This window comes from Chamaea fasciata, unplaced genomic scaffold (genome assembly GCF_029207755.1).
Source record: "Chamaea fasciata isolate MVZ Bird 193981 ecotype frontalis unplaced genomic scaffold, bChaFas1.0.hap1 SCAF_3, whole genome shotgun sequence".
Taxonomy (NCBI): Eukaryota; Metazoa; Chordata; class Aves; order Passeriformes; family Sylviidae; genus Chamaea; species Chamaea fasciata.
Genome location: NW_027094088.1, coordinates 21,948,898 through 21,976,577, shown reverse-complemented (window position 1 = coordinate 21,976,577; position 27,680 = coordinate 21,948,898). Strand labels below are relative to the sequence as shown.

The following is a 27,680-nucleotide window of genomic DNA, read 5'->3' as shown; positions in this document are numbered from 1 at the left end:
CCTGCTTGGCAGGGTTTACGTGACAAAACAATTATCACATCCATACAAAAAAAATGAAGAAAACTAATAAACTCCTAAACACTGAGCCCAGAAAAGCACACTTTTCTCCAAGCTTCCACATGTATTTATGGCCTTTTCTTTTGGATTTTGTCTGCAATCAGTACTTAAATAAGTACTGATTTTTAGGAAGGAATTTGGAAGGAGAGAATGTTGTTGAGTGAACTGGCCCAGTTTTGAGAAAGGCTTCGGGGAGTTGCTTTGGCCTTTGAGGATAGCACAGTAAGGATGTCTAGGGGGGGCAAAAATAGGCGGGGCAGGAAATTGCTCTGCCTAGTTCAGGATCTTGGAGTTTCTCATCACAAGGGAGAAAGTTTTGATTTTTCCTGATAGTTAAGGATTTCATCCACAGCAAATTTGCTTGCCAACCATTTTCCTTTGTGACATAGGTGCTATATATTGCCTCAGAATGCTGACCTTCCTCTTCCTTTGCACCTTTGTGTGATAGAAATCTATTTGGGGAGGCCAGGTTGTGCTTAAAAGGAGATTGGCATTCAGTAGCTCTGCAAATGAAGTTACCTTATTTGTGAGGAAGAAATACAGGTCTGTGGCTCTACTAGAAGCTACGTGTTGAATTTTTGGAGGAAGATCTAATGAATTCTCTCAGTTGGCCACTAGAAACTGCTGAAAATATTTGTTCATGTGCCAGAGGTATCTGGGTTGCTTAAAAGGTTGATCTTTGTCCCAAAAGACTTCCAGTTGAAACGTTGTTCCCCTCTCTGACATTCAAGCTTCGAGTTTGCTCTGAGAAACTACGAAACATAGTGTGGACAAACATCTATGTATATTAGCGTATTAACTACTTGAATAGTTAGCACCTTCCAATTTTCTTGCTGTGGTGTTAATTTCTACTTTAATGATATATAGCTAGCTACTTTTTTCTAAGGCAGTTTCAGGAATCATTTCTGTTGTGCACGTTATTATTAAAAGGATTTCATAAAGCCCACCAGAGAGCAAGAGAAGCCTGTTTATAATTCTATATTATATGTTCTTCAGACTTAAAAAGCCTCTAATTTGCTTTCTCCTCCTCAGTGATCTTTGAATTATTTTGTACCCAGAATACCTGTAAGGCTTTGATTGATTATTATTATGTGGTAAGAACTAAGTAATCAATTGCTGGGTTCCATTAAGCATAGAAAGAATAAAAATTCATTGCTTTTTTGTTTTTTAAATTTTTGTTTTCAGTGTTATCTTGACTTTTATTTACTTGCAAGTTGGTTTTTTTCCCCCCCACTAAGGACAAACAGAAAACTTCTCCTTTCATCTTCAGTCTCTCTGATTTATGATAAATTTAGTTTCCTTCGGCCTGGCATTTGCTTCAGCAGGCAGTCTTCCTTCAAGTACCACCCTGATTGATGTATAATCTTTGATATCTTCCATTAGCCTCCAGGATCACTAAGTTCAAGGCCCTCTTGGAACCTAAGGAGCCCTGCCGAGGAACTGAAGACCTTCAGAGTCCTTGGGGTGATTGACAAGGTAATTCTTCAGTGTCTCTTCAAGAATTCAGTCATAAATCGACTGCATGCTGACATTTTGTCTTTGAAGCTGTGGATCTTAAGGATATGAAACAAAAGGGGAAAATGACTCAAATGCATCTGCACTTTAAAATAACAAAAGTAGAAGTAAAAAAGGCTTTTATCTAAGCAATTCATGTAAGGTCATGCAAAATGTATTTGAGCTAAAGAATAAGGTACATGTTTGGTAGTATTCAATAGGATGAGGCCTGTTTTTCAAAAATGAAATCATGATTGCTGTTCTGGGGTAAGGACAAGTTGATGTGTTTTCAGTTGAACAATCTGGTGGATATTGGAAAAATAGAAGGTTAGAAATTCTTACTTTTGAACTCTTACTTGAAATGGGAACTGGGGACACACACAACTGTTTTCCTTCCCTGAGAATTCAGACTTGAAATCCCTTGCCAAGACAGAGATTCAATAGAGCCAAGCTTATTTTTGAGTCATGCAAATAATGTCTTCCAAAATCCCAGGATAATACCCGTCTGTAAACAGTAAAGGACCATACGGATTTTTCTGCAAGCCTAATTAGGAGACCAGAAGAATTGTTGGGTTGTTTTGATAATGCTGATTAGTTACCACCTTACCAAATACTTTTAAGATGATGCATTATTCAGCAGTGTGACAGTGGCTAATGCAGACTGTAACGGCTCGTTTCCTTTTTGCTGTGCCAAATCCCTTGTGCCTTTTGATAGTTCCTTATGTAGTCCCTGGTTTGTGCATGAGCCACCGATGCATGGTCAATTTATGCATTTGTAACGTGCACCAAAACCCTGTGGCTCATCCCTTGAGGTCTGTGTTTCGTGGTTTCTTTTTCTTGTTGGACTGAACTTAGCTATTGGGACTGGTTTTTGTTTTTCTTTGTTTTGTTGTAATTGTGTGCATAAGTTGATAACTTCTCCTTAGAGGGCTGTATACATTAGGTATGGTTGTTTTTATAGCACAGAAGGTTTTCTGAGCTCTGACTTCATGTTCATTGTATCTTCTCTCCTCAGTTGTAAGTGCAGAATTTAGCCTGTATTCCACTCTGTATGCATATCAGAGAGACATGTTGGAAAGACCACCAATCTGTAGCACGTTAGTAGGTGCTAACTAAATTAGTAGCCACTAAATGGATGCAATGTGCGTGGGGTTTGTGAGTTACGCTGACAGAGTGAGCCTGCAGAAATGCTGGAAATGGATCAAGAAAGACTTTCTCAGGATCTCCGTTCTTGTGTAATGCTAATGAACAGCTACTGGAAAAGATGCTTGATCAGAATGAAGCTTTTGGTGATACCAGTCCTTGCTGGTAACCAGATCTCCTTAGCTCTCTGTGAGCAGTTTCAATAAGCGTCCCAGGTGTGAGCTGAATATGCTTTGAAGCATAGCTGGGGAAAATCAGGGTTCTCATGATGACAAAAATACAAGATTCTTAGAGCTGGAGATGCATGCAAGGAGTAGCGGGCGTGTGCATACAGCTGGAATGCTCCTGTGTAAACATAGGTCTCAGAGTTCATGTTTAGTTACTGTGTAGAAAAGGGAGCCGGGTTCTTTCAGGTGTCTTTGTACTCTGCGTTCCTACTTCCAGATTCTTTCGTCACAATCTTAGCCTTATTCTGAGTATGCTGCTTTTTAGCATATATGTCTAGGTGCTTGTAAAGTTGTGAGGGAAATGAACACCTGCTCTAAGCCTAGAAAATATTTTATTTGGTTTTATGATGCGTACACAAAACGCGTGTGAATATGAAACAAAAGTGTGCAGATGCATCTGTGGGCTGGAGATGATGTCCCTACCTTTGGTTTAAAGCACCATCTCCCTTCCTTCCTCACCATCGCTGTCATTTCCCTCCTTCTCTGCTTCCATGCCCTAAAGCTCACATCATGGAGAAATCCAATCAATGTGTAAGTATCCTTGATGCAGCCAAGCAGATGACAAAGCTTGCTTGTTCCTGAAAATGGATTTTGGTTTTCAGGGCCAGCATTGAAGATGCTATGCTTTTGGGCACAAGGCTGTAACTGATTCAGCACCATGCAGAGTTTTGCCTGAAAATAATCTTCCATTCTAACCCTAAGGTAGCTGCTTTGGTTTCAGCAGAAAATGGGTGTGTGGGTAGTAATGAGCCACTGGCATTGTAGCTGCTGGCTTGACTAACCCTGTGCAATGCTGGCTTAAACACACTGACTTAAAAATGGTGTTGGTTGGTTTGCAGACTTGTTCTCCCACTGCTGAAGCCCAGAGTGGTGTCTGCCTGCTACAGTGCTGCCTCGAGAAAACCAGCTGTTAACCTTCCCTCATTCAAATGCTGAAAGGTTCAGTGCTTTCCCTTAGAGTAATGTCACTCTTTGTTCTTCTTTTGAAGCCTCTTCAAGTGTTTTGAATTGGCTTCATTTTCACGGACAAAATGCTTGTTGCTACCTGAAACTCTGGGTTTTTCAAACTATTTTAGACTAAGGCAGCATGATTACATATTTAATTTTAACCTAGTTTATTCCCAATGTACAATCTTTCTTTCCCTGTCTGCCCTTTCACCTTCCTTGTCACCTCAATAATTTTTGTTGCCTTGACCCTTTCCTGCTAAATCTGAGAGAGTTAGAGATCTTAGCATTACTAAATTACTACTAATTTAAGTTACTAAACTCCTTGAATTATTGTGAAAATTCAGGGAAGAATGCCCGTATCTTGCCTCCCATCGTTCTGCTTTTGCTCTCATGCAAAGGCTGTAGTATAAATCTGACTATTTTAGTAGACCAAAGGGGACTTAGGTTTTTCTTGAAGAAGCCTTTTTTTTTTTTTTGAGTTCTGCTGGTGTGTTTGCTCACTTCATGGTGTCAAAAGTTAACGAGGTGGTATTTTATATGTTTAATATGTGAAGAGCCTGCCTGTGAGTAGGTTTCTGAAAATATAGGTGTAATCTAATTGTAAAGGTGGCTTTTGTCCTGCAAAGGTTGTGGAATGTGAGGTGCTGCTGTTTGGGCAACAAAGCTCTTATTAATGTTACCAGAGATACTGCATTGAAAACAAATACCTAAATATTGTAGCTGTTGTTATCACCAACTACGAATTATCAATTATTTTATCAGCTCATGTACCTTAAAGTGGAAAACTTTTTTTTTTTTTTTTTTTTTTTTTTTTTTTTTTTTTTTTTCAGTAGGGAAGAGTTTTGCTTTCAAAATTTGCCTAATTAAAAATCAAGGTTGCAGGTTCTGTGCTGAGTTTCTGCCCTAGGCAAATCTTTCCTTTGAAGCTACAACTGGCCCCTAAAGAAACGACTTTGTTATGGTGCTGCTGGATACCTTCACAATGCTGTTTCAAACCCAATTTCTTATTCTTTAGAACCTTCTGTTATTTAGATTCATTCAGTTTAAAGATTCATCTTGAAAGCAGAGTGCATTAAGTAATAACCGTGCCTCTGTAACCAATGGCTGTCTTTTATGTCTCTTCTGTCCCCTCCCCTGGTCCCCCATCAAGGCATACTCTCAGTTCTGGCACTGGCTGTGTTCAGTTCTTCCGCAGCTGTCCATGCATTGTTTTGTTTGTTAAGCTTTAGTATGAAACCTAATAAAATCACATGCTCTCATCAGGGTCTTGTGGTGAAATTATTTGTGTAGTTTCTGAGATAGATAGTTTTTTTTAGAAAATAGAAGCAATTCTGTTGATTGTGAATACAGGGGTTTTTTTGTGTCTCCCATGCTGTCCTGAGAAGTCCTAACTCTAGTGACAGTACCTTTTGGTGAAGCAACTTTAAAAATAGGCAGGAGAACCAAATTAATATTACTGATTAGTTATAAAGTGTGATTACTACTTGTCTGCTTAATGAGGGAAAGTGCCAAAAAACAGAAATAGGTAGAATATATGTCAACTTCACATGCATAATCTGCAGACCCAGAGTTGAATTCAAACAGGTTATGGCTTCTTCTAATGAAATTTAATCAGAGGGGTAGGAGGAATAGGCCCTTCTGGCAGCATGTGTGTTGTTGTGCATGACCAACAGACATAGCTAACTGTGTCCTGTTAGTGTTTGTTAGGAACTTAAATATTCAGCCTTTTATTGTGAGGTGAGATTAAAGACTGTTGCAGCTGTGAAACTGAGTTGACTACAGCAGATGTTCTCTCTCCCCTGGCTCTCAGGTGCACTCTTTTGAGCATCTTTAGATCATCTTACGGATTTGAATGAGTGGCTGCGTGTGCCTAAGAAAGGGGAAAGGGAAAGGGAGCCGGAATGTACGTACAAACGGGGCATAATGGAGAATAGGAGTGGCAAGAACGTTGAAAATCTGAAACTGAGTAATAATAGTAACTATTCATACAAATAAACTTTTAAGAGTTGGTTTTATGTTTCGATAACCTTTTAGTTTCTTAAGTGGCTTGACAATTCCTAGAAAATCAAACCAACTACAGAGTTATTGTCGAAACTGATTTCTTGGCTCACTACCTTCCTTTCCCTACTGCTGTGGGGTTATTCCTAAGCTATTGTCAGGTTTCAAGCCCCAAGTAACAAAGCTTACTCAACTTTAAAACCTAGTCTCTCTGCCAGCTAGAAAGTGTCCTGTCCCTTCTTCCCTGTCCCCAAACACCTGCCACTTGTTTTCCTGAAATCTTCCCATTTATGCAAATCTGAACATTTCTGAGTGTTTGTTGTTGTAACCCTTAGTTTCTCTGTAGCTTCTTTCTTGTCTCGCTAAAATTTCTTTTGACTTGAGTGAGATTTGATAAAGTAATGCAGATTTTGCCTTTGCCTTTAGAAAAGAGAAGTTATCTTGTTGAACATTCTTCTGCAGGCTGTACTGTATGTCTTCTGGCCTTCAGAAAGAAAAAAATTATTGAGATATTTTCTTTTAAGACAAAATCATTTAAGTTTGTCTTCCTAACTAAGTTGCTTAGTACATAATTTGTACCAGGCAATTACTCTGGGATGCCAGTGGCATTTCATATTGTAAAATGCTTTCACAAGTAAAACCTGCCAGTTATATTTTCTAGGTTAATATTTCACCATTTGTAATTTACTGGCCAGTTTTTACTTTACTTTAAGAAAATGGACTTTCCTCTCTGTTACCAACCAACTCAAAGTATTTAAAAATTCGAATTTGAATTTATGCCGCTTTCTTAGCATTTTCATTATTTAAAGCTGCCTCGTTTGTCTTCTAAGTACACTATCATTCCAAGTCATAGAATATACAGGCTGTAAGTTCCTTAGAATAATGGTTTGAAAAGGGGAATAATTGCAAACCGAAGATAATTCATATTGCACAGGTACAAGGATAAGGAATAATCACATTTTTCATACATATTAGCCAAATGTAATCTCTTTCTGTAACGACAGAGGGAGACGAGTGAGAGTGCGGGTGGTGTAATCTGAAAAGTGACAAGAATAAATCTGTGTTAAGTAGATCTTTTAATCCTGATAGCCTTGTGACAGCCGGCACAGCTGAGGGGAGCAGGAGGAATTGCACCCCTGCTCCTGCCCATCAACAGAGCCGTGTCTTGAGTGCAGCACCCAGCTGAGCTCCAGCCCCGGCTGAGGTTTTCTTGCAGTCCCAAGTACTTGTGCCAGGGATCAGGTGGACGACTTCTCTTGTTCCTTGTCATCTGTCACTACAGCATTTTCAAGCTGGTCGGGTAAACACAAGAAAAAAAATCCCAGGTGATCATAAATTCAAGTTTGTAGGACTTTTGCTGTAGTATCTATTCTATGATAAGGGTACATTTGTTGAGCAGATAAGGACCAGAGTTAATAGGTGTCCCACTGGTGACAATATATACATGATGTATTTTCAGTGTAAAGCAGCAATTTAATAGCAGAATGGAGCTGGTTTTAAAGTAATCCCTTAGCTGTGGTTTGTCTTGGAAGCCTTTCTGCTGTCTGGTAGTGCAGTAAGAGATCTTATTCCATTTTCTTTGATCAGGCACGAGCTATTTTTCACTTGTGATAGTGAACTTAAAGTCACATTTTTGTAAGCAAAAGTGTTGATGTGTTTGTTTTGATTAGTGTTAAAAGCTGCTCTAGTAAATAAAAACCACAGGTATGTTCTGTGCTATGTCCTGAAAGAACAGAAACTAGGAAAAAAATCAGTATTGAGATGCTGGGCAGGGGAGAAGGGAGGAGGGAAAATAATCCCAGAAAAGGAAGGGGAACTGTGGACGCAAACGTCTGCAGCGTGACAGGATCTGTGTGTTGGTGTTACAGCTGCCCGCAGGAGAGCAGCGCGGTTCAGAACAGCCCTCGCTTCTCCCAGGGCTGTCCCCCGTGACCTTGGCTGGCTGCTCCGTGGGGTGGCTGCTGGTTCACCATGTTCTTTTTTCCTGGTGACTTGCCTGTTGCCTGCCCCTGGGTCTGTGCTCCCCCTTATGCTGACTTCTGCAGTATTCCTTCAGTCTCTTATCTCAGGGCTTTGATGCATATGTTCTGAAGGTGGCCACCGTGACTTTGGGTGGCAGCAGATGGTAAACCTTCAGGCTGCCACCGGCTATACTGGTGTTAAGTTGGAAACTTAACGTTTGATGAAGAATCAGTAGTGCATATAAAAGAGCTTTTACTGCAGAAATATCTTTTAATTAAAAAAAATTAGCATACCGAAACATTTGCTAATTCCTGTGCATTTAAGGGATCTTAAAATTAACTGTTTTCTTAAAGCTAGACTATGGTTATTTACCAAGCAGGTTTTATTTTATTTTTCTCCAATTAATTGTACCTACTATATTGAATTGAATTTAATTTATTTCCCTCTAAGCTGCTGGATACACTGTAAATCAAATCTAAGAAGCTAATTTTTTTAAGTAGCTGCTGTCAGCATCAGAATTAACCCTTGACTTAAGAAAAGAAAAAAAGAATTCGCAAGTAAGAAATCCTGTTTGGCGTCATGGAGGGGAATTGCTATCTGCACTTTACTAAAACGCTGCCATGCACTGCTGCTGCGTTCACTTGTTTTTTGGGATGCTCCTGCGAGCTCCAGTGCTTGTACAAAATTAGGATATCTGTGCTGCTGAAGGCACTTATTTACATTAGATATTTATTTGTGGTAATTGCTATTTGTGTGTCAGTGGTTTTGGCCATGTTGTGGTTGTCATCAGTGCAAAAAAAATAGAGAAAGAATGAGTAGGCAACAGAGCCGTAAGAGCCAGCGTGATATGTGGACCTTGATTCTGTTGGTCCATTAGTATTCCAAATAGGATTTTTGCCTTGTCTCCTTTTGTGTCACAGTCTAGTTGCTCAGTGCCCAGGAGTGCCCTGCTGTGCCTTCTTCTCCCTCCTCTCTTAGAGAGGATGCTGGGTGTTCCAGCTCGTTGTTAGATGTTAAATATTACAGCTTACATGGTGGAAGAGGTTCTGTCAGCTCATGTGAGCTAGAAGCAGCCTAGGCTAATGCCAGCATTTCTGTGTGGTCTGCTCCGGAGAATAGCAGAGTTCTGTCCTCGGGAATGCTCTTCGGAGCCCTGTTTTGCCCCATTGTGCCTTTAGGGTGAGGGCTTGTCATTTTGCATTTTAAAAAGAGGAGTCTTAGAGTTACAAAACCACTTTTGCCACGGGAGAGAAGTGTGAAGGGATGCGAACAGGAGACTTGGTGCACTGCTGTCTATAAGTTGGCTGAAAAGCATGAGATGAGGAGAGTAAGTTGGCACCTGGGTCAGTTCTGCCCTTCTGCAGCAGCGTTGTAATGCATCCAAGAGCTGCTGACCTTTCTCTGCTCTGTGTGAGTGATAAAAAGTCAAGCAAATATACTTGTGACCCTCTCTTGCCTAGACTTATCCCTTCCTGAAATAGCTTTCTGATAGTGACTTACCCATTCATGTTGTCCTTTAATTATTTGGGAGAATCTGGTTAAACCACATCTTTGTAATAATGCATGCAGGCTGCTTTCCCTTGAAACAAGTTATTGTTTTGGTGGGCCCATGTAAAGTCTGCAGTCTGCCAGGGCCAAATGGACCATCCGTACATCAATTTCTGAAGTTACTTCCAAGGCTCTTCCTGGGCTTCTTGGAGTCCCTTTTGAAGTAAACAGTCTTTCCAAAAGGTTGGTACTGAATCAACAAAGAAATAATTGTCCCTAAAATGAAGTGGAGCTGTAAAGGAGGTGTTAATCACTCGGGGAAGGTACTAGGCTTAAAGGGAAGCAAAAAGAAAGGAGCTGGTTAGTTGGACTGGGTAGTCCATGTACGGTAGTTAACCTCAAAGGCACAGGGATATTAGTTGTTGTTATTGCAGGCGTAAAACTGTGGCTGCTGCTTTCATGTTGATGCTGCAATATAACAGCAGATGAAGTTACCCTACAGGGACCCGCTGCCTGCTTTATTGGCGTTAGTGGTCGTGGTTCTGTACCTCAACTTACGGGGAGAGGGCTCAGTCATCTCTTCTGTTGCACCATATGCTAATACAGTGCTGATAAGCAAGTGTGAAAAATGAAAGGGAGGAATACATTAATTGTATTTGTGCAATAAGGTATGCTATCAAAGGTAATTATTTCATGACAGTTTTAGGAATAGCAGTTGTTTTATCATGGAATAAAAGATGGCTTTAGGAGCCTTTTATTGGAAAGACAATTGTATCAAATTAGTACCAAATTAGATTTTTGTCTTTATAAAGGTGAGCAAACCCATGAGCAGTTTTTAAATTGGTGTCTTCTACTCTACAAATGAACAAATCCTGTTTGAGGGTTAAAGAAGCCATTATTCTGTCCTTTATGCTGACAGCTTCATTACTGATTGGCCTACTGTTGGTATTAAAAAAATGTTTGGCTCCTTATGATCTTTGTGCATGCTACTATAATATTAATACAGACCACGGAACTGTTCATTAAGAAATGACTTTAAATGAGGTTGATGCTTGTAAATCTGGAGAGATGCAGATGTTAAATGCTGCCATTCCTTTTCGTATACAGCCGTATGGCTAATAATTTCCAAGTGGCTAAAGCTCTTGTTAGCAAGAGTGCTGGTGTGTTAAGAATGGCCCTATAAATAACTTTAAGAACTGAAGTTGAAGGTGCTTCTTTTAAAGACTATTGTTAACTAAACATTATTGCCAAACAGATGGAAAGCATTCACCAGCCTGATGTTTTTAGGTCTAATTATATTATCGCCAGTCCTGTACGGCTCAGTTGAAGAGGTGTATCCAGAGGCCAATTTATAATCATTTAGCCAACACCTGTTTGGGAGATATTGACAGTCAAAGGGCACATTTAAAAAAAAAAATCACATATGTTCTCGTATTTATTGCCTCAATGTGAACAGTGTCTAGTTGCAAACAAACTTGGGAGAAGAGGAAGGAGAGTGATTGTAAACACATAGATGTTTCCAAACCATTTTTATCTTCTTTTGGCACCTCCTGTAAAGGGGCTTTTATTTTTCTCATGTTCTCTTGATTTTCTTCAGTTGGTTGGTGTTGTTTGGGGTTTTTCTTTAATTTTAATTTTACACCTTTTGGTTAAGCAAGGATAACAAAACCAGTTTTACAGTTGTTACTTGTTGAATTGGTTTCCACTGTTTCTGGAAGCCTTATGTAAGAGGCTGAAAAGTTGTTTGGCAAACGCAATAGTCTGGGAATATTTGCCTTTCCTTACCGTGCCCTTGACATGGAAACTGTGTGTCATTCCTTTGTCAAAATAATCTCAGTAGCACCAGCTTCTGTTGATTTCCCCCGCCTCCTCCCAAAGATACAGAAAAGCTTTTAAAATTGTCTGCAACCCTAGCAAAAAAGAGGAGGTCTTTGACATGGGAGAGAGTCTGTGACTTCATTTATTTTGGTGAAATGTGGCGAGAGAGAAATGATTAGGAAAGACTTCAGTTCTTCTCGTGTTCGAGATGCAATGGGGAGAGCAGTAGGTTTTGCATGCTGCCATCCAGAGACAGCAGAGCATGGCTGCATTGCTACCCCTCACAGCAGGGAACTAAGGAAGGCTGTGTGGTGGTCTCCTTCTGCCACCAGATGAACCCTGTTGCTCCTAACATGTCATTCCTCTGCAAGAAGTCTTTTTGGATGCAAGCTGACTTGATCTTCACTGCACCTTGTCTGTTCACTCGGAGTTGCTGCATCTTGTCTATTAAACCCAGTGTTAGGTAACCCCAGGGCTGGCATGGGAAAGAAGCCCTTTAGGAGTTTGATTTTGCAGCCTAAATATTTTGGTGTAACTGTGTGTGAATATTTATACTGGAAGCTTACAATGTCTGCTGTAAATAAACAATGGGGGCACACTCTTGTTTCTAGAGGAGGGTTGAGCTTGTGCTGCTCATGTGGCTGTCTTGCAGCTGGTGCTTTTCAAGCACATCTGTGTTCTTAGTTTGGAAACACTCCCTGAGCAGGGTGAGTTAAAGGCTGAGGGTTCCAGCTTTCTGAAGATGCCGTTTCCTAAAAGTATATACACATGTATCTTTTTGTTTTTTTGTTTTGTTTTCAACACATGAACAAATGGAACTTGCTAGGAGTGTAGTTGCTATTTAGCGCTTCTCTCATTGCTGTGTTTAAAGTGCTTTCAGTAGAGGTGATGCACTGCTAACAGAGCTGCTCTTTGCAGCTGTAGGTGTTCTCTCTGCAGCAAACCCATCCACACTTTTCCCTCTAAGAAAATACTCTTTTTTTCTCATTGCTACCCTAATTTTAGAGATCTATATCCACAGTCATTTCTTTGCTAAAAGAGACTGGTTGTCAAGTCTGTATACTGCAGGGGTTTAATTTTTAAGTTTATTATATCACTTTCTTTATAAGAATAGTCAGCTTTTTTTTAATGTTTTGTTAGCTTACTCATGTGAATCTTAAATAAATTCTGATTACTTCTTGCTTAGGTTTTGCTTGTAATGGACACTAGAACACAGCAGACTTTTATATTGAAGGTGAGTAAAATATTTTATTATTTATTAATAATCTTTTATTATTTGGCCTCCTGAATTACACCACCACACAAAGATCAATTTGTATGTAATTTATAGAGATATCCCTGCAACATATTGTTATTGTGGTAGTACGTATATTAAGTGCTCTGGAATTCTTTTTGTCAGTATTTGGTTGCATTCCTTTCTCTCTAATATTCCTAATGCTTAGATGTGCTGGTTTAGTCAGCTGAGATGCCTCTGTTATTGAGGCCAACACCTTTGTGGGCTTTGGTAAAGAGTCACACTTTTAATGGGCTGCTTAAAACATCTATAACACCCTGGTGACTCAGGACTTCTGACAAAGGTGAAAACTCTCCTTAGTCTAAACACATCCACTGCACTTCGTGTTTAGTCTTCTTTAGCTGAGGAATATCCTGCTGGCCAAAGTGGGTTCTGGATGAAATGCACAACTGGCCTTCTTCAAATTTGTTTCCTTACGTTTTACATCAATAGTCTGAGATAAATGAGTTTAATGTTACTAACCCGTTACATTTATGAACAGTTATTTGATCAGAATAAAATTTTTTGCATTACTCTTTTATGTTTCAGAAAGTGTTCCGATTAAGACCCCCCACTATGCTTAGAGCATCTGTGATGCTGAGAATTGGTTTAGTTATGAGTATTGTTTTTGTGGCCATTTACTTCAGGCTCCCCTTGGCATGAATTCCACTGCTAGTGGCAGGAAGGATAGAAAAAAAAAAAAAAAAGCTGTGTCCCAAACATGAAGCTTTAATTACTTGTTAATACTTCGTAACTTTGCTTCAGATCTGGCTTACAACCCACCTTAACTTTGTGCATTGGCCTTTGAAATTCTATGTGCAGGATACAGCAAACCTGTTTGTTTCTCATAAAGGTTCATTTGTGAATATTGTGTATTAGAACCTCACATTATCTACTGGCAGATAGGGTAACATTGAATTTCCCATGTAACTGCCTATGTTTATCAATATTGTAATAGGTCACACTATTGACATAATTTTTTTTTTCTCTTTCTCTCTCCCCTCCCTTCCACCCTCCCACATCAATTTTTTCACTTCTGGCAACTTCATCCCTGCACTACCTCCCAAAAATCATTGCCTCTCAAGGAGACTAATCCTTTCCTTTCCTTTTTATTGAGGTGGTTGCTGTCTTTTGTAAAGTAAAATGGAAATGTGAGGATTACCTGTGAGGCAAAGGCATCCTTTTGTCTTTAAGACTTGAACTGAATTTTTTTAATAGTGTCTTTTGGTCACACGCAAAAATAAAATTTTAAAAAAGGGTCACAGGGAAATAAGTGAGTGTCATCCTGATGACTTAGTTTGAGAGAGATTCTAATAAAAACATTGACCCATGTAATTGATTTTAATGGCAGCTTTGTGCCATCTTCTGTTCTCTGGAAACGCGCCAGATGCCATCAGCACAGCCTCGGGGGACCGAGGGGCATAGAGCAGCAGATGAGTGGTTTCTCTGAAGCCCAGAGTAACTCGGATAGATTAGTTTGGTTGATAAACACAGAGCACAGCAGGCTCCAAAGGCAACTGAGGGTACAACTGACCTTTTTGTTCTCTGTCAGGGTCTAAGGAAAAGTAGTGAGTGCAGCAGGAGCAGAACGACCATCATCCCCCGCTGCGTGCCCAACATGGTGTGTCTGCACAAGTACATCATCTCCGAGGAGTCTGTCTTCCTCGTGCTGCAGCACGCTGAAGGTTTGTCTCTCCTTTAAGCATATTGTTGAAAAGAGCCAAAGGTTTTCAGTTTGAATCAATGGTGCACTTCATTGTCAAATTAATCTCTCATACGTCCAGTTAAAATATTTTTAGTGTGCCAGAGAGATGTCATGTAAGACACCCCACTCCGTTCCTCTGTCCCTGTCCTTTTTCCCCTCTCATTTTGCGGTGGGTCTGATTCCTGCTTCTAATGGCCTCAAATCCTGATGGGTTGCTTGAACTGTAGCAATACTGAAAGCTTCCAACTGTTTATTTTCTGCTGGAGAGGAGTGCTTTGACTGCAACAACTATCTGCATTATTTACAGTTATCTCTCAGAGATAAAGTCTTTGGCTACTTTTGTAAACTTTGACTAGTAAATCTTTTCATCATCTTCTAGTTAAAATGTCAAGCATTTGCACAAGAATTCAATAGCTCTGCTAAAAACCAAGAACATTTTCCTGTTGGTTAATATTGCACTGATCTAGATTTTTAAGAAAATAGCTAGTGGCATCACACAGGGGTTCAAAGCAGAACCACAGAGTTGTGCCTTCAAACTATTTATAAAATTCCTGTTAAATGCACAGGGAACAGGTGGCACAAAATAATTGCATTTTGATTTTTTTTGTCCAACACCTGGATTTAAATATCCCCTAAATGTAATTACCCATATTTGTTTAGAATGAGTGCAGAATATAAATTTTGGGATTGCTAATAGTTCTTTTTTTTTTCAGAAGTGTTAATAACTCAGACAGAATGGATGATGTGAAGGAACTAAGCTGACTGATAGAGAAGATAATTTTATTACATGAAATATTATTTCTTTTTTCCCCCTGATAACTTAGATTTTGGCTTTTTCATGAATAATTTGTCATTTGAGGCCAGTTAAAGTTAGCTTTGCAACAGGAATGAATATTTCTGCAATATGTGACTTGGTTTTGCCATGAGCAGTGATGCAGGAAGAAAAGCCTCACGTTACAGCAGTGCCTGATGGTGATCTTGGGAGTTTACAGTGCTGCTCTATACAGTGCAGCACTTTTCCTTGAGGTGTGTATATAATAATGCACAGGATAATTGGTAGATTCTCACCTGAGCTGCAGTGTCCACATAAGCTGTTAGATTTTGTTGGGAGAAAAAGTATTTTTAAAATCCCACAACCAAAGAAACCCCAAATGAAACACAAAACCCACCCACAACCCTCGTCAGATACCAGCTGCCCTTAAGGCTAGCATAATTACATAATTTAAAAATCTCTTTCTAATATTTCTGCAGTTTCTGAAGTCCTATGGTTTTGCTATTCTCTTTAGGAAGAATGTTCTTCCTTGAGACAGATGGAAAAGTGCGTGGAGTAGTAGTGGAATTTCTTGGCAGTAGTGGTCAGATGTAAGAACAGAAATTTTAAGGAAGGCCTAATGTGAGCAGCCGACAAAGACAGTCTTCTGGAAGTGTTAATTTTATTGTGGTAACAGTGAGAAAAATAGAGACATTGCATGATCAGAGCTCTCTCGTTTTCATGAACCTACTGCGTGGGCTCAGAACACACAAAGGGAGAAGGAGAGTGATATATTCTGTTGTAAAGAGGGATAGCTGGGGTACACAGTGATGAATAAATTGCTGGAGAATGTATTCAATAAGTGTAGTGCAGGTGTGGAGCTTGATCCCAAATCCTGAGCTGGGGCTATGGCCTCTGTACCCCAGCCCGCTATGAGACTGATGCTGAAAAGTGATTCAGGAGAAATATTTTTAAATATATGTGAATAAAGGATAAATAAAAATAGGGCTAAAATTATGCTGCGCCATATACAGACTAGGCTTGCTCAGCCCACTGACAATGGTCTTGATCAGATCAGTCTTATGTTAGTAGTATTAGAAGAATTAGAAGGATAGTAATACCAGGAATCCCTATAGACAAACCTATCTTAAAATTTTGACCATCTCAGACCAGATAATGAATAGAGAAGGTGCTTGTAGTTGATGTTGGGAAAGGATAAAAATTTCCAAGACAGTACTTTTTAATAAGTGTTTTGAGATTTTATTTCATGACTTATGAATGCTCTAAATATTCCTACTCCAAGTAGTTGTATTCCAATAAGAAAGAAAGATTGTTCCAGTCAAATTTTTAAGTGGGGCTGATTTGTGATGTTAGGTATGTTAGCTATACCATTGTGAGTTTGAAGGGTAAAATATTAATTTAAATGGGCAGTGGCTTGTATTGTAGCAAATTCAGAGGTTTTGATGTTATGAATGGACAGTGTATGTTTGCTAAGCTGCTCACTGTTTCCTGCTCATAGTAGATTTTAACTGTGTTATTAAGTGCAGCACTATTAGGTTTTCTGTGGAATTCTGCAAGCTTGACCACAGACTCAAGAAGACGGTTTTGGTTGGTTGGTTGTTTTGGTAAATCATAATCACATGCCTAGAATTGGTGAGTGAGGTCTTGGGGTTCTCTTAGAGATTTTTCTCCTGGCCACAGTGAGGGGCTTCAAGGATGCATCAGAAGCACAAAAGTCCATAAAGTTATCTTGTAGCTTTGTTGGAAAGCACTTGGCAAGTTCTAGTGTGGGAGAGAGCCAATCTGATGTTAATAAGGCCTCGCTTCTTCCTGGCACTACTACCTACAGAAATTTTAGAAACAGATGCTTCAAAAATAGGCTGGGGGGCTTCCATGGGACATCAAAGTTTAAGTGGCTGTTAGAAGCTGTCAAATCTCTTTAAGCATAAACAAGCTGGAGTTCCTATCAATCTGGAGAGCACTCAAGAAACTTCCTGCTGAAGAGGCTTGTTGCACGCAGCAATTGATAGACAACACCACAGTAGCACTCTGGCTTGCAAAGCTGGGGATTTGTTGTTAGGAGAGGAGATAATTCTAGCTGTAAATATTTGACAGCAATCAGAAAATGTAGGGAAGGTGATACGCTCCTTGGCAAGTGACTTTTTCAGGAGGCTGCTTTGGAATAATAGCTTTGGCTCCAAGTGCATTGGGAAGTGGGAGCTTTGCCTAAACTAGCAAACTTTGCAGCAGAGGTTCACCAGCAGCACTGGAAATACAGGACTGCAGATGCAGGACTCTGGTGCTTGTAACTACTGTCATGTTAGAGATTAGGCAGGAGGTCAGCTTCCCGTTCACGTGGAGCTGCAACTCTACTGTGAGTGCTGTGGAATATTGTTGTTGTACCATGGCAGTGCCTGTGTGTCTGTTTTGCTTTTGGCCTAGGAGCTGTGCAAGCCTCATTTTTTGTAGCCATTGCATTGAAGTGAAGTTTACCAGTAGGCATGTCTCTGTTCAAAAGGAGGACAGTGGTTCTTTGAAAACCATGAAATCGTTCCTTTTCTAGCAAGGAAGGCTATTAATTCTCATGAGGTGCATGGTTTAGGATTGGAAGTCTGGGCCATACACAAATTCTTATGCAGTGATGTAGAGAGTTGGGCCCAGTTTTGGAGAATAATTCAAGCATATGTCTTTCAGTACTCTGTTTTTCTTCCCTATCACGTTACAGTTATTTGGAAGCCCGGGTTGTTCACTTTGACTTTGTTTGGGATTTCCTAAATACAGTGACTGCTGCATTCTTAGCTGCATTCCAGTTCTGTGAGAATTGTCGTACTTCATCCTTGGGAATTATCTCATGGGCCAAGCTAGCAAGAGCTTTTGATTTATTTTGGAATATGTCTCCTTAGTCAGCCAGTCTGTCAGGATGTGAAGCTGAAATGGGAAGTGCCTGAGCACTGGGTGAGGAAGAATCCATCTGGTCATGAATTTTTCTGGTCAGCTGGAACAAAAACATGCTTAGGAGACTAAATTTGCTGATCACTTAGGTTTCATTTTAGCCTGTCATATATACTATGTAGCCTCTGGGTTTTTTTTGGTGTTTCTACATCAAGTGCTGTTAATAAAAAAGCTGCAGCAATGTTTGAAAGAACGTGAAAGACTCCTAGTCAGCTTCATCACTTGGTCACTTTATACTGAATTACCTGTTGATTATTTTGGACACTAACTTTTTAGATTCTACCTCTAGAAGCAGAGGTATAAGCTCCAGAATGCTGGAAATGTGGCCAAGTGTGGCACTGCTAATAAGAAGTTTTTCATTGAATAACTGCAGAAGATTGTGGAACTTGATGATTTTCATGTGCTTATAAAACCAGAAAGATTCAACTAGGCTGACTGTAGAATCAGATGATGGTAGAAGAAAACAAACTTAATAATTAATTACATTAATAATATAGTTCTGAAATTGTATTACACACTAATAAAGTTTAGCTTAATACCGTAGCTTTTATAGTTATTTAGTCTGTTGGGCTATTTGACAATGACTGAAGCTTACTTGTTTGGATTGATTTCTGTAATTTTAGTTTTTATGGATTCCTGATACTATATTAGTGTGGCTTGCTAATGGGTTTTCTTGATCTTACACAACACATGGGGAGAGGGGGAAAGATTATTAGTATGTCATTCATAAAGGCATAATTACATACGCAGATACAAATATCACTTTTGTTTGACCCTGGATTGGACGTTTTCAAAAAGGAATAAAATTGTTGTTTTTCACTATAGAACACAATTATTGCATGGCATTTATTTACGTATTTCCACTTGACCAGGAGGCCAGTCTTGAAATATTTGTATGTTAACATATTTGGACATAATTTTTTCATTTTGTTTACTTGTGTTTAACTCTTAAGTTGAAGTTGCAGTAAGTAGTCATTTCCACTGTGGTTTTTAAATACAAGTCATTAATAATGAATAACTTCTATTTGAAAACTTAAGATAATAGATTTGCAAAAACTAATGAATCGTTGCAGTTGTCCCTGTGTTCACAAGTGGACAGTGGTGAATTCCTGAACACTGGAAGAATAAATTAATTTCTTTTTTTTGTCTCTTGCAACTTTAGTGTTTACTGAACCTCTCAAATCTGCCAGTGATTTTTCTGTGGATTTTTGAAGTATTGATCCCAACATGTCTTTTTTTCCTTCCTTAATCTTTCTTGGGTCTCCCTTCTTAAGCTGCAGTAAACCAAACAGAATCCCAAATCTAGTGGAGGCTGCATGAAATCTTGCATGAAGTGAGGTGGAGGGAGCAGAAGACAGGAGTTGTCCTGATTGCAGCTTGACATGTCAATAGGTGAAAAACTGAAGTTGTGCAAGGATAATTCTTGCATTTTTCATATTGCTGGACAGCCCAACCCCTTTCTTACCTTAGTGTAGGGGTACAAAACATCTGGGTCAGTGAGAGCTGTTCAGGTGTCACATGTAAAAGCACACCTGGTGTCCAGTAATGGCACAGGGAAAAAAGACGTGACAAAAGATCACAGGAAGAAGGTTTTGAGCTTTCTGCCTCCCTGGGTCAAAGCTCAAGGCAGGCCTCTGTGAGAAAGACCTTTCCTTACAACTTCCTTCAGAGGAAGCGCTGATGGTGCTCATACTTGCATTAAAGCCAAGCCTGGAGGCTGAGGTGATGTTGTGCCAGGCACTTCCCAAAGCTCCAGAAATCTTATGTGAATCTTCATGGGTCATGGTCTGTGAGCACGCTTTGACACCTGAGATTTGTGTTTTCATAAGAAGTTTGTGAAGCACAGGTAATAAACTCTAATAATATGTAGATGAAAATATTTAACTTGTACTAATTAATCTTAATGCAAGTGAGATGAGGAGACTATGTAATGTTTTTTATTAAATTATGTGTTTTATTAAATGCAGTAAGGGTGTGGTTCTCAAATTAGATTTTGCTGTTTGGTATGAAATGGACCTGAATCATTCCATGGCTAGTTAATAAACTGGGCAAGGTTTGTTGTTTTATTATAGTACTTAAAGTAATTTAATTGAATTTTTAGGAAAGGAAATTAATTGTTATGGATAAAAGTGTGGAAAAGAGAATAACATAGCCTCTTTCATACATATGTAAAAAATATGTATGTTTTTATTATTCTTTTTTTTTTTTTTATCTCCCAGCCATTTCAGAGCAAAAATGTGAATAAATGTAGAAGTATAACACTAGAAAAGAATTACTGGTGGTTATGGGATCGACAGCTTTTATTTTCACCGAATCAGCTGCAGAGCAGTAATCCTGAAGTGCAGTGCAAGCTGCAGGGCTCAGAGGGCAGAGTGCCTTTGCCCTGCTGCACTGCTGTGTGACATGTTGTGTTGAAAGCAAGTGGCCCCACCTGAAGAGCCTGCAGGGACTCCCTGCTTCTCACAGGGGTGAAATCCTACTCCTGAGGCAGGTCTGGCAGGGCCAGGGCCCCTGGTGTCACCAGCACAAGGCCTGGGGTCACTTGTGCCCAGGCAGGCACAGAGTCAGTCCCTGCCATGCCTCACTGGGCTGAGGGGCTGCTGCTTTGCTGGGGGGGGACTCCCACACAGGGGTTGTGCCTTGCTGCTGTGGCAGGGCACACTTTGGGGTGCATGTTTTGAATGCACCTCTGGGTAAGAATTTAAAGTGATTATGCCATACAGTGGTCAATATAGCAGTTCTTGTTCCTTTCTCTGTGAGCGTTGCTTCCCTTTGCTCCTGTTGGTTTACCTGGCATCCTTTCTCATCACATTCTAGAAGGTGGCAAGGGTTACCCTGACCTGGTGCTAACTGTGTTTGTGCTTGTGGCAGAAACCATGTGGATTAACAGACCTAAATTTTCATTTTTACCATTGGACTCAAGCTGCTAGAATTCCCTCTTAGTGTTTTTAATACTTACTTATACCACAACCAGTGAGATATTTTTTTCCCCTTGAAAAACAAGACTTGTCTTAGCCAGGGGGATGGAGGGCAGGAAAACTTCACATTATATTATTCAAATTAATTTTTTAAAGTGTCAAGGTTTTTCTGTCTTTGATAAGTTTTATTTGAAATACCTGAGAGTATAGAAAATCTGTTCCTAGGCAATGATAAATAGTTTCCTCTTTTATTGTACTTTTTAAAGGAATTTTTCCCGATGAAGAGAGTACAAAAACCCCAAACTAATAAAGAATGTATTTTGGAAAAATATAAAACTCTGTTTTATCCAAATGAGTAAAAAAAAAAACCCAACAAAAGACCCACCAACTTTGCAGATGCCCGGTGGGATGGATACTTATTTTTTCTTTTACAAAGATTTTGTTCAAACTCCTGCATTTTCCAGAGTTTCTGTACAGTCTTTTAAGTTGAAATGTCTTGACATTGCATTTCTCCCTAAGTTATCAAAGGAGACTTTCTAGCTTTAAGCCAAATTCTTTAGCACATATAAGAGGTACAGTAACTTCCTGATTTATTTTGCTAAAATTGTGTTTTGAAATCTGTGAGCTTTTTTTAATATGTGCAGCATTAGGAAACATGAAGAGTCCTCGTTTGTATTTTTAAAATGTAACTTATTTTTGGAGATACAGTTTTCTTAGATGCTGTGGAGGAGCTGTTTGCCTGTGTAACTTAAAGTATTGATAAATTCTTGTGTGGCGCAGCAGAGCATAAAAAGTTTTTTTTTGAATCCTAAAGTTAATGGAAGAAATATACCAATATTTAACTAAAAACTTCTTCAAAGACATACACAGACCCTTAAAATAAATATCCTGCTAATATGGTAATTTCCCTTACTGAACTTGCTGTTTAGTTTTCAGTCCATTTCCACTAATGTTGCTGATGAGTTTAGAGCTGTGATACAGAATTACTCAGTGTAGGCAGAAGTGGTGATGGGCACTAAACAATTTGATCTTCCCTAGTGTTAGCTTCTTTTGAGGCAGCAGGTGGAGAGTAGTGACCACTGTGCAACTTGAGACACACTCTGAAATGAGACTTTACTGAGGTTTAAAAACAAGCAGCAACTTAATCTCAGCTCTTTAAATATTTATGTAATAATACAAATCTACGTGAAAGGCAAGTTGTGGTCTCTGTAATTAGTTCCTGCTGAGGCAGCGGATCCAAATAACTCTGTGGACATAAAGGTAGAGTTTATAGTGACAGTGAGGATATTTTCCTGCTTCATAAAAAAGAATTCTATTTTGAGTGAAATTAAGAGATCCCCTCCCTTTTTTCTTTTTTTTTTTTTTTCAGGAGGGAAACTGTGGTCTTATGTCAGTAAGTTCCTAAACAGAAGTCCTGAAGAGAGCTTTGAAATCCCTGAATCCAGAACACCCAGTTCAACTAAAATTTACCTGGAGCAACCAACGCCTAGTCCTAAAGAAACTGGTAGCAGCACTGATTCCAGAGAAAGCTATGGGGAGAGCATGCTGAAGGTGGTCCCACTGAGGAGCAGCCTGACACCAAGCTCTCAGGATGACAGCAGCATCCAGGAAGATGGTCAGGAGAGTTCCAAGTGGATGGACTCGGCATCCAGCTCAGAAGAAGAGTGCACCACTAGTTATTTAACGTTGTGCAATGAATACGGGCAGGAAAAAATTGACTCTGGCTCCCTAAATGAGGAACCAGTGGCTAAAGCAGAGAGTGAAGGGCTGCATACCAAAGAGAGGAGTTCCTTGCAGAAGTGCGGTGTTGTTGGTAGTGACAGCTTCACCTCCCAGATTGCGCCTCAGGAACGAAAGCTGTTCATCGACGATGCCGAGCCGGAAATAGCCAGCCCTACTAGGATATTGGACTCGTTAACTAGATCCAAGAACAGCCCTATGGAGCTCTTCAGGATAGACAGCAAAGATAGCACCAGTGAGCTCCTGGGGCTTGAGTTTGGAGAAAAATTACATAGCCTGAAATCAGAGCCTTTAAAGCCATTGTTTTCTGTCCCAGATCATGACAGAAGCTTGGATGCCCTGGAGAGCAAAATGGGTGTGAAAGCTCATGACACCGTGAGCAGGGGTTCAAATGACTCTGTGCCAGTTATCTCCTTTAAGGATGCTGCTTTTGATGATGTGAATAGCATTGATGAAGGAAGGCCTGATCTCCTAATAAACTTACCAGGCATGTCTGATGAAGCAGAGGAACCAGCCGTGTCAAGGCCAGCCAAGTTTACAAAATCTGATAGGGACATATCAGAAGTTAAGTTGTTAGAAACACCTGATGTCTTGCAATTAAATAATTCTGCAGAGCCATGCAAAGCATTCGATCAAGAGCCAAATCACGTGGCACCAGCAGTGGGCGATCCTGCCGACAAGGAAGCGAATGAGCAAAGCAGTGTCACTCAGGGAGCACTTGGGACCCTCTTCACCTCTGACCAAGAGGCAGGTGCTTCAGAAGATGGGGCTCTGTTCCAAGAACTTGGGGCCTGCTCCTTAAGCATGGCGAGCAAAGAGGAAAGTTCATGTATTTCCAACCAGCTCTCAGGTGCTCACGAGGTTAGCTTGGACACAGACGAGCTAAGGAAGGAAGGAGTGTCGCTGTTTTCCAATCAAGCTGAAGACAGCGGGAAAGAGGAGACAGACTGGGCTGTGTCACCAGCAGCTGAAAGTAAAAAGACTGCACCAAAGAAGGAAAACAAAATAGCAGGAGCAGGGCAGAAGGAAATACATCAAATTTTTCAGGACCTCGACGAAAGATTAGCGCTAACCTCCAGGTTTAACATCCCAGAGGATTGCATTCAAAGATGGGCAGCTGAAATGGTGGTAGCCCTTGATGCTTTACATAGAGAAGGAATTGTGTGCCGCGATTTGAACCCAAACAACATCTTATTGAATGATAGAGGTCAGGAACTTTTGCAAATGCATTTCTTTTTATTCGCTGTTGCTTCCAATTAACTGAGTAGGCGTTTTATCTTGTAATTAGTATCTTCATTTCCTGTCTAGAGCTTCATTATCAGTGCAGCAAATTCACCCCCAGTAATAGCTTCTAGTACTTAATGATGCCATTATTCTTAATGATACTGTTTTTAGCTACAAAAGGAGTAATTACAGTTCACTTCTGCAGAAAATGGAAGGGAAAAATGTTTTGATTTCTCCTGTCGTTTTGTTTTTAGGACACATTCAGCTAACGTATTTTAGCAGGTGGAGGGAGGTTGAAGATTCCTGTGACAACGATGCCATAGAGAGAATGTACTGTGCCCCAGGTTAGAGCAATCACCTACAATGTTTCACTTGGAAAGTAGATTAGCAGATTTCATTTTCTCATCTAGTCTCTGTAGCATACAGCTTGAGACCATGCAATATCTGAGTTTTCTTTGCTTCTTTTCCTTAATGTCTTAAAAAGCTACAGGGCTCATAACTGCTTTATTGTTTAACTGTGGTGGTGTTTGTTATGTCATTTCCATAACGTGTAATTGTACTGAATGTCTTGTTTAAACAGGTTAGGAATGTTCTGTTTTCTTCCAGTTATTTCCTGTGTGCGAGTACATCTTGGTAAATGAAGAGAGCAAATGAGACTGAAAAGGTGGCACTAAGACCCTTAAAAATACAATAATTTATACATGCAAAGAACATGGATGGTGGGGGGAGAACCACAGAGGTTCGAAAAATACAAGCCTAACAGGCTCAGAGATGCCTCTGACATTTTTGATGAGCTACAGTGGGCTTTGAAATAGTTTAGAGAGCTCTTTCCTTAGAACCGCTTTCATCAATTGTGAGGGTGATAAAATCAATATCCCTTGGGTTTTTATAGCAAGGATGGCACTTGAAACTGAGTCCTCCCTCTTTTCCTTTATCCAGTTTATTTTTTGCTAATATACTGGTGTGTGGTTTTTGGCAGTGACAGCCGAAGTTCAGGTGTTTCACATACAGCTTCATATTTTAAAAATTTCATAGTTAACTTATGAAAACTACGTTTGGAGTTGAAATTACTACATTTTTATTCCGACTTTGAAACGCCAGCATAACTTTCTGCTTAGTGCGTGGTCTGGCCAGACATTGCAACTTGGCATACAGGTAGTCCTCAAGCTCAGAGTCTGCAAATGTGCTTAGAAAAAATTAGAATAAGATTTACCAGCCGTAGAAGTTCTGAATTTAGTTTGGCAACAGGTGTTTCTTCTGTGTTTTTGTTGTGCAAGTGAAATGCAGCAAGGAACTGCCTCTGTGAATAAAGGTGATAGGGTCTCAACAAACTTTGAATGTCAGCTTCTTGAGATAAATAAAAAAAATCTTTTCTATGCAAGTCAAAAGGGCAGGTACTACAGAAAATAATTCTTTTCACCTATCAAAGTAAATCCAACACCTTCGTTCTACCCTGATGCCACTTTCATTCAAGAGCAAGATAATTGGGGAATCCCAGCAATTACTGTGTTTGTTAAATAGATGGTTGTCCTCGTTGCCAACATGTGTGACAACCTGTTAGAGAGAGGTGTTTTCCTGCCTCCCTAAGCCAGCCTCGAACAAAGCACTCCCCGGCTGAGTTCTAGCAAAGATGGAAGTGCAGCCTTTTCCCACCCTGTCATCATTAATGAGCTGTGAAAGTCAAAGCTTAATTTTTCTGTACTTTAATGAGGATCCAAAGAGAGGCTTTTTTTGCCCCCTAAGCCCCAACCAGTCAACTCCTGCAGTAATTAAGTGTTTAGGGAGCAGTTGAAGTAATTTTTAGAAGTCCCCGAATGCAAGAATAAAGTTTTCCACACCGTCGTTATTTCCACCTCACAGCACAGGTGTGGTACCCATCCGGGCTTCTTTTGCTGAAGTTGCCCTCTCCTCTCTGCCCTCTCTGCCCTACCCCAGGCTGCATTTGCTTTGTGTGTCTGCAACTGGTGAGCTGCAAGGTGAAGATTTGCAAATGCAAGTATTAGATATATTCAAGGCGGATAAGCTGGTACTGCTTCATGATTCTTGCCTTTCATATTTCTTGATCTTAGTGTTACCTCTGTGAAGCATGTTTGTCCTTCAGTGTAGCTGTTACGTGTTAATCTTTTGTAGGAGAGTAATACCTGGTATAACTTAGCAGCACAAAATATATTTTGGAGTCAAGTGCCATTCTGTTATGACGAATGATTCAGTAATGGTGTGTAGCCGAGTCCACAGCAGCTTTCTTAGGGCTACTGCTGCTGGTAAATGTTGCTTTAGAACTTTTGACCAGTGTTAAAAAAAATAATCACATTAATAAGCTTTCTCCAGGTTCCAATATTACGGGGGGGGGGGGGGGGTGGTGGAAAGCTACATTTGGATGATTTTTTTTTTTTTTTCATTTTGAGGAGTATACCATGTCCCTGGAACCCCTTTATGATGAAAGCATTGCTCCTCAACCTGCTTCTTGGAGTAAGGATTTTGAAATGATATTTGTGCTTCAGTTCAGTACACTAGGAACAAGTTTTGAGGTTTTAATATTATTTTTAAGTTTCTTTTTAATGTGTTTCTTACAACTTTTTTTTTTTCTTTTTTTTTTTTTTTCCTGCTGAGGGAAATGCTGTAGTTTTGTAGAGGTGAACAATTATCTTCACAAAATTGTATCAGGTCTTACGATTTCTTACCATTATAAAACACAGTGTCTAAAATAAGTGACTCAAAGTGAGTCTTTATCTTGTTTTGAATTTTCCTGGTGTTTTCAGGATTATGTGCTGTGTTGCCCTGCCTCTGGGTAGTCAGCCTTTCTTCTCCTTTTCTCTCCTGGCTGAAGGATGCAGTGGAACTTGGCTTGTAAAAATTTTGTGTTTAGCTCGCTGTGTGTTTTTAATAGAGTTCAAGGTAGAATAGATTTGTATATGATAATTTATATGCTACCTGATTTCAGCAATTTAGTGCACTCTTTGAATGTATGCAAGAAATGGAAGGTGTCTATCAATAAACATCGCTTTTTGGGGTCTGGTCTTGGAAACTGAGAACAGATAATGAGTTCAGCACTGCAATTCTTTTTCTGCATTGATTTTTGAGGAACAAATTTTGGAGGCAGAAAAAGGGGAGGATGAATGGGAAATGTAAACACATTGCAGGATAGCTTCAGCTTCAAATATGTAGGAAATCGTATTGCAGGGTTATATAAAAACTTTAAACATGAATTTGAAACAGTTGTGTTTTTCTAGTTGTTGAGGTTTCAGATGTTGCTTTTCTACAGTGTAAGTTATAAAGTGATTCGCAGTGAAATGCATGAAGATGTAAAAAATCTTAATCTGTTTTCTTTGTTGAAGAAAAACATGACATCTAAATTCTACAATTTATATATTGGAAACTAATTGCTGGATGGGCTAGGGATAGTAATGTATTAGTGTAGAAGCTTTTCGGAGCCGAGGGAGAACAGAGGTCCACCTATGTGGAACTCGCCTGTGGGATGTAGGATTTTGCGTTTAAGGCTTTCTGTACACCAGAGTGTAACCTTGTATTAAGGTAATGCAAGGCAGTGTCGGTACAGCAACAGTGATCAGGTCCCTGCGCTGGTGAAGTACAGGGACTTGTTCAGCTCATGTCCTACGAAAAGTAGAGGCAATTTGACTGCATCTGTCAAAAAGACATTATGCAGTGCATGCATAAAGTAGGAGAACAACTGCAACGATTATAAATGCAGAAGTGTCAAAAAGACGAAGGAAGGGAATGGCTTAAAAAGCTGCATCCCGCTCCCAGCGAGCAGTATAATTCGTTTTGTATGAAATAGCAATTGTCATTTTACATCGTGCGTAAGTTGCGAGCAGGGCTGCATCTGCTGCAGGAGTGGCACTTCCCGGCTGCCGACGGGAGGTGGCATTGTACCATTAATGGATGTTGCTGTCGCACTGGCTGCCCCTAATTTGCTTAACTTCTCCTAAGAACTGGAGACGGAAGATGCGGCTCGTTTGTGATG

The 27,680-nt window shown here is 39.8% G+C and overlaps 1 protein-coding gene across 4 annotated transcripts in view; it reads left to right on the top strand.

Annotated features, from left to right (window-relative positions):
* RPS6KC1 (ribosomal protein S6 kinase C1) overlaps nt 1–27,680 on the top strand; it is an 86,200-nt gene that overhangs the window by 44,101 nt on the left and 14,419 nt on the right. For 3 of the 4 annotated variants that reach the window (XM_066178289.1, XM_066178292.1, XM_066178293.1), the window contains 5 exons: nt 1,441–1,533; nt 12,322–12,369; nt 13,961–14,093; nt 22,104–23,681; nt 23,953–24,042. In XM_066178289.1, the coding sequence (XP_066034386.1) occupies nt 1,441–1,533; nt 12,322–12,369; nt 13,961–14,093; nt 22,104–23,681; nt 23,953–24,042 (1,942 nt within the window). The remainder of the gene's footprint in view (nt 1–1,440; nt 1,534–12,321; nt 12,370–13,960; nt 14,094–22,103; nt 23,682–23,952; nt 24,043–27,680) is intronic. The other variant, XM_066178291.1, reaches the window with a different exon arrangement.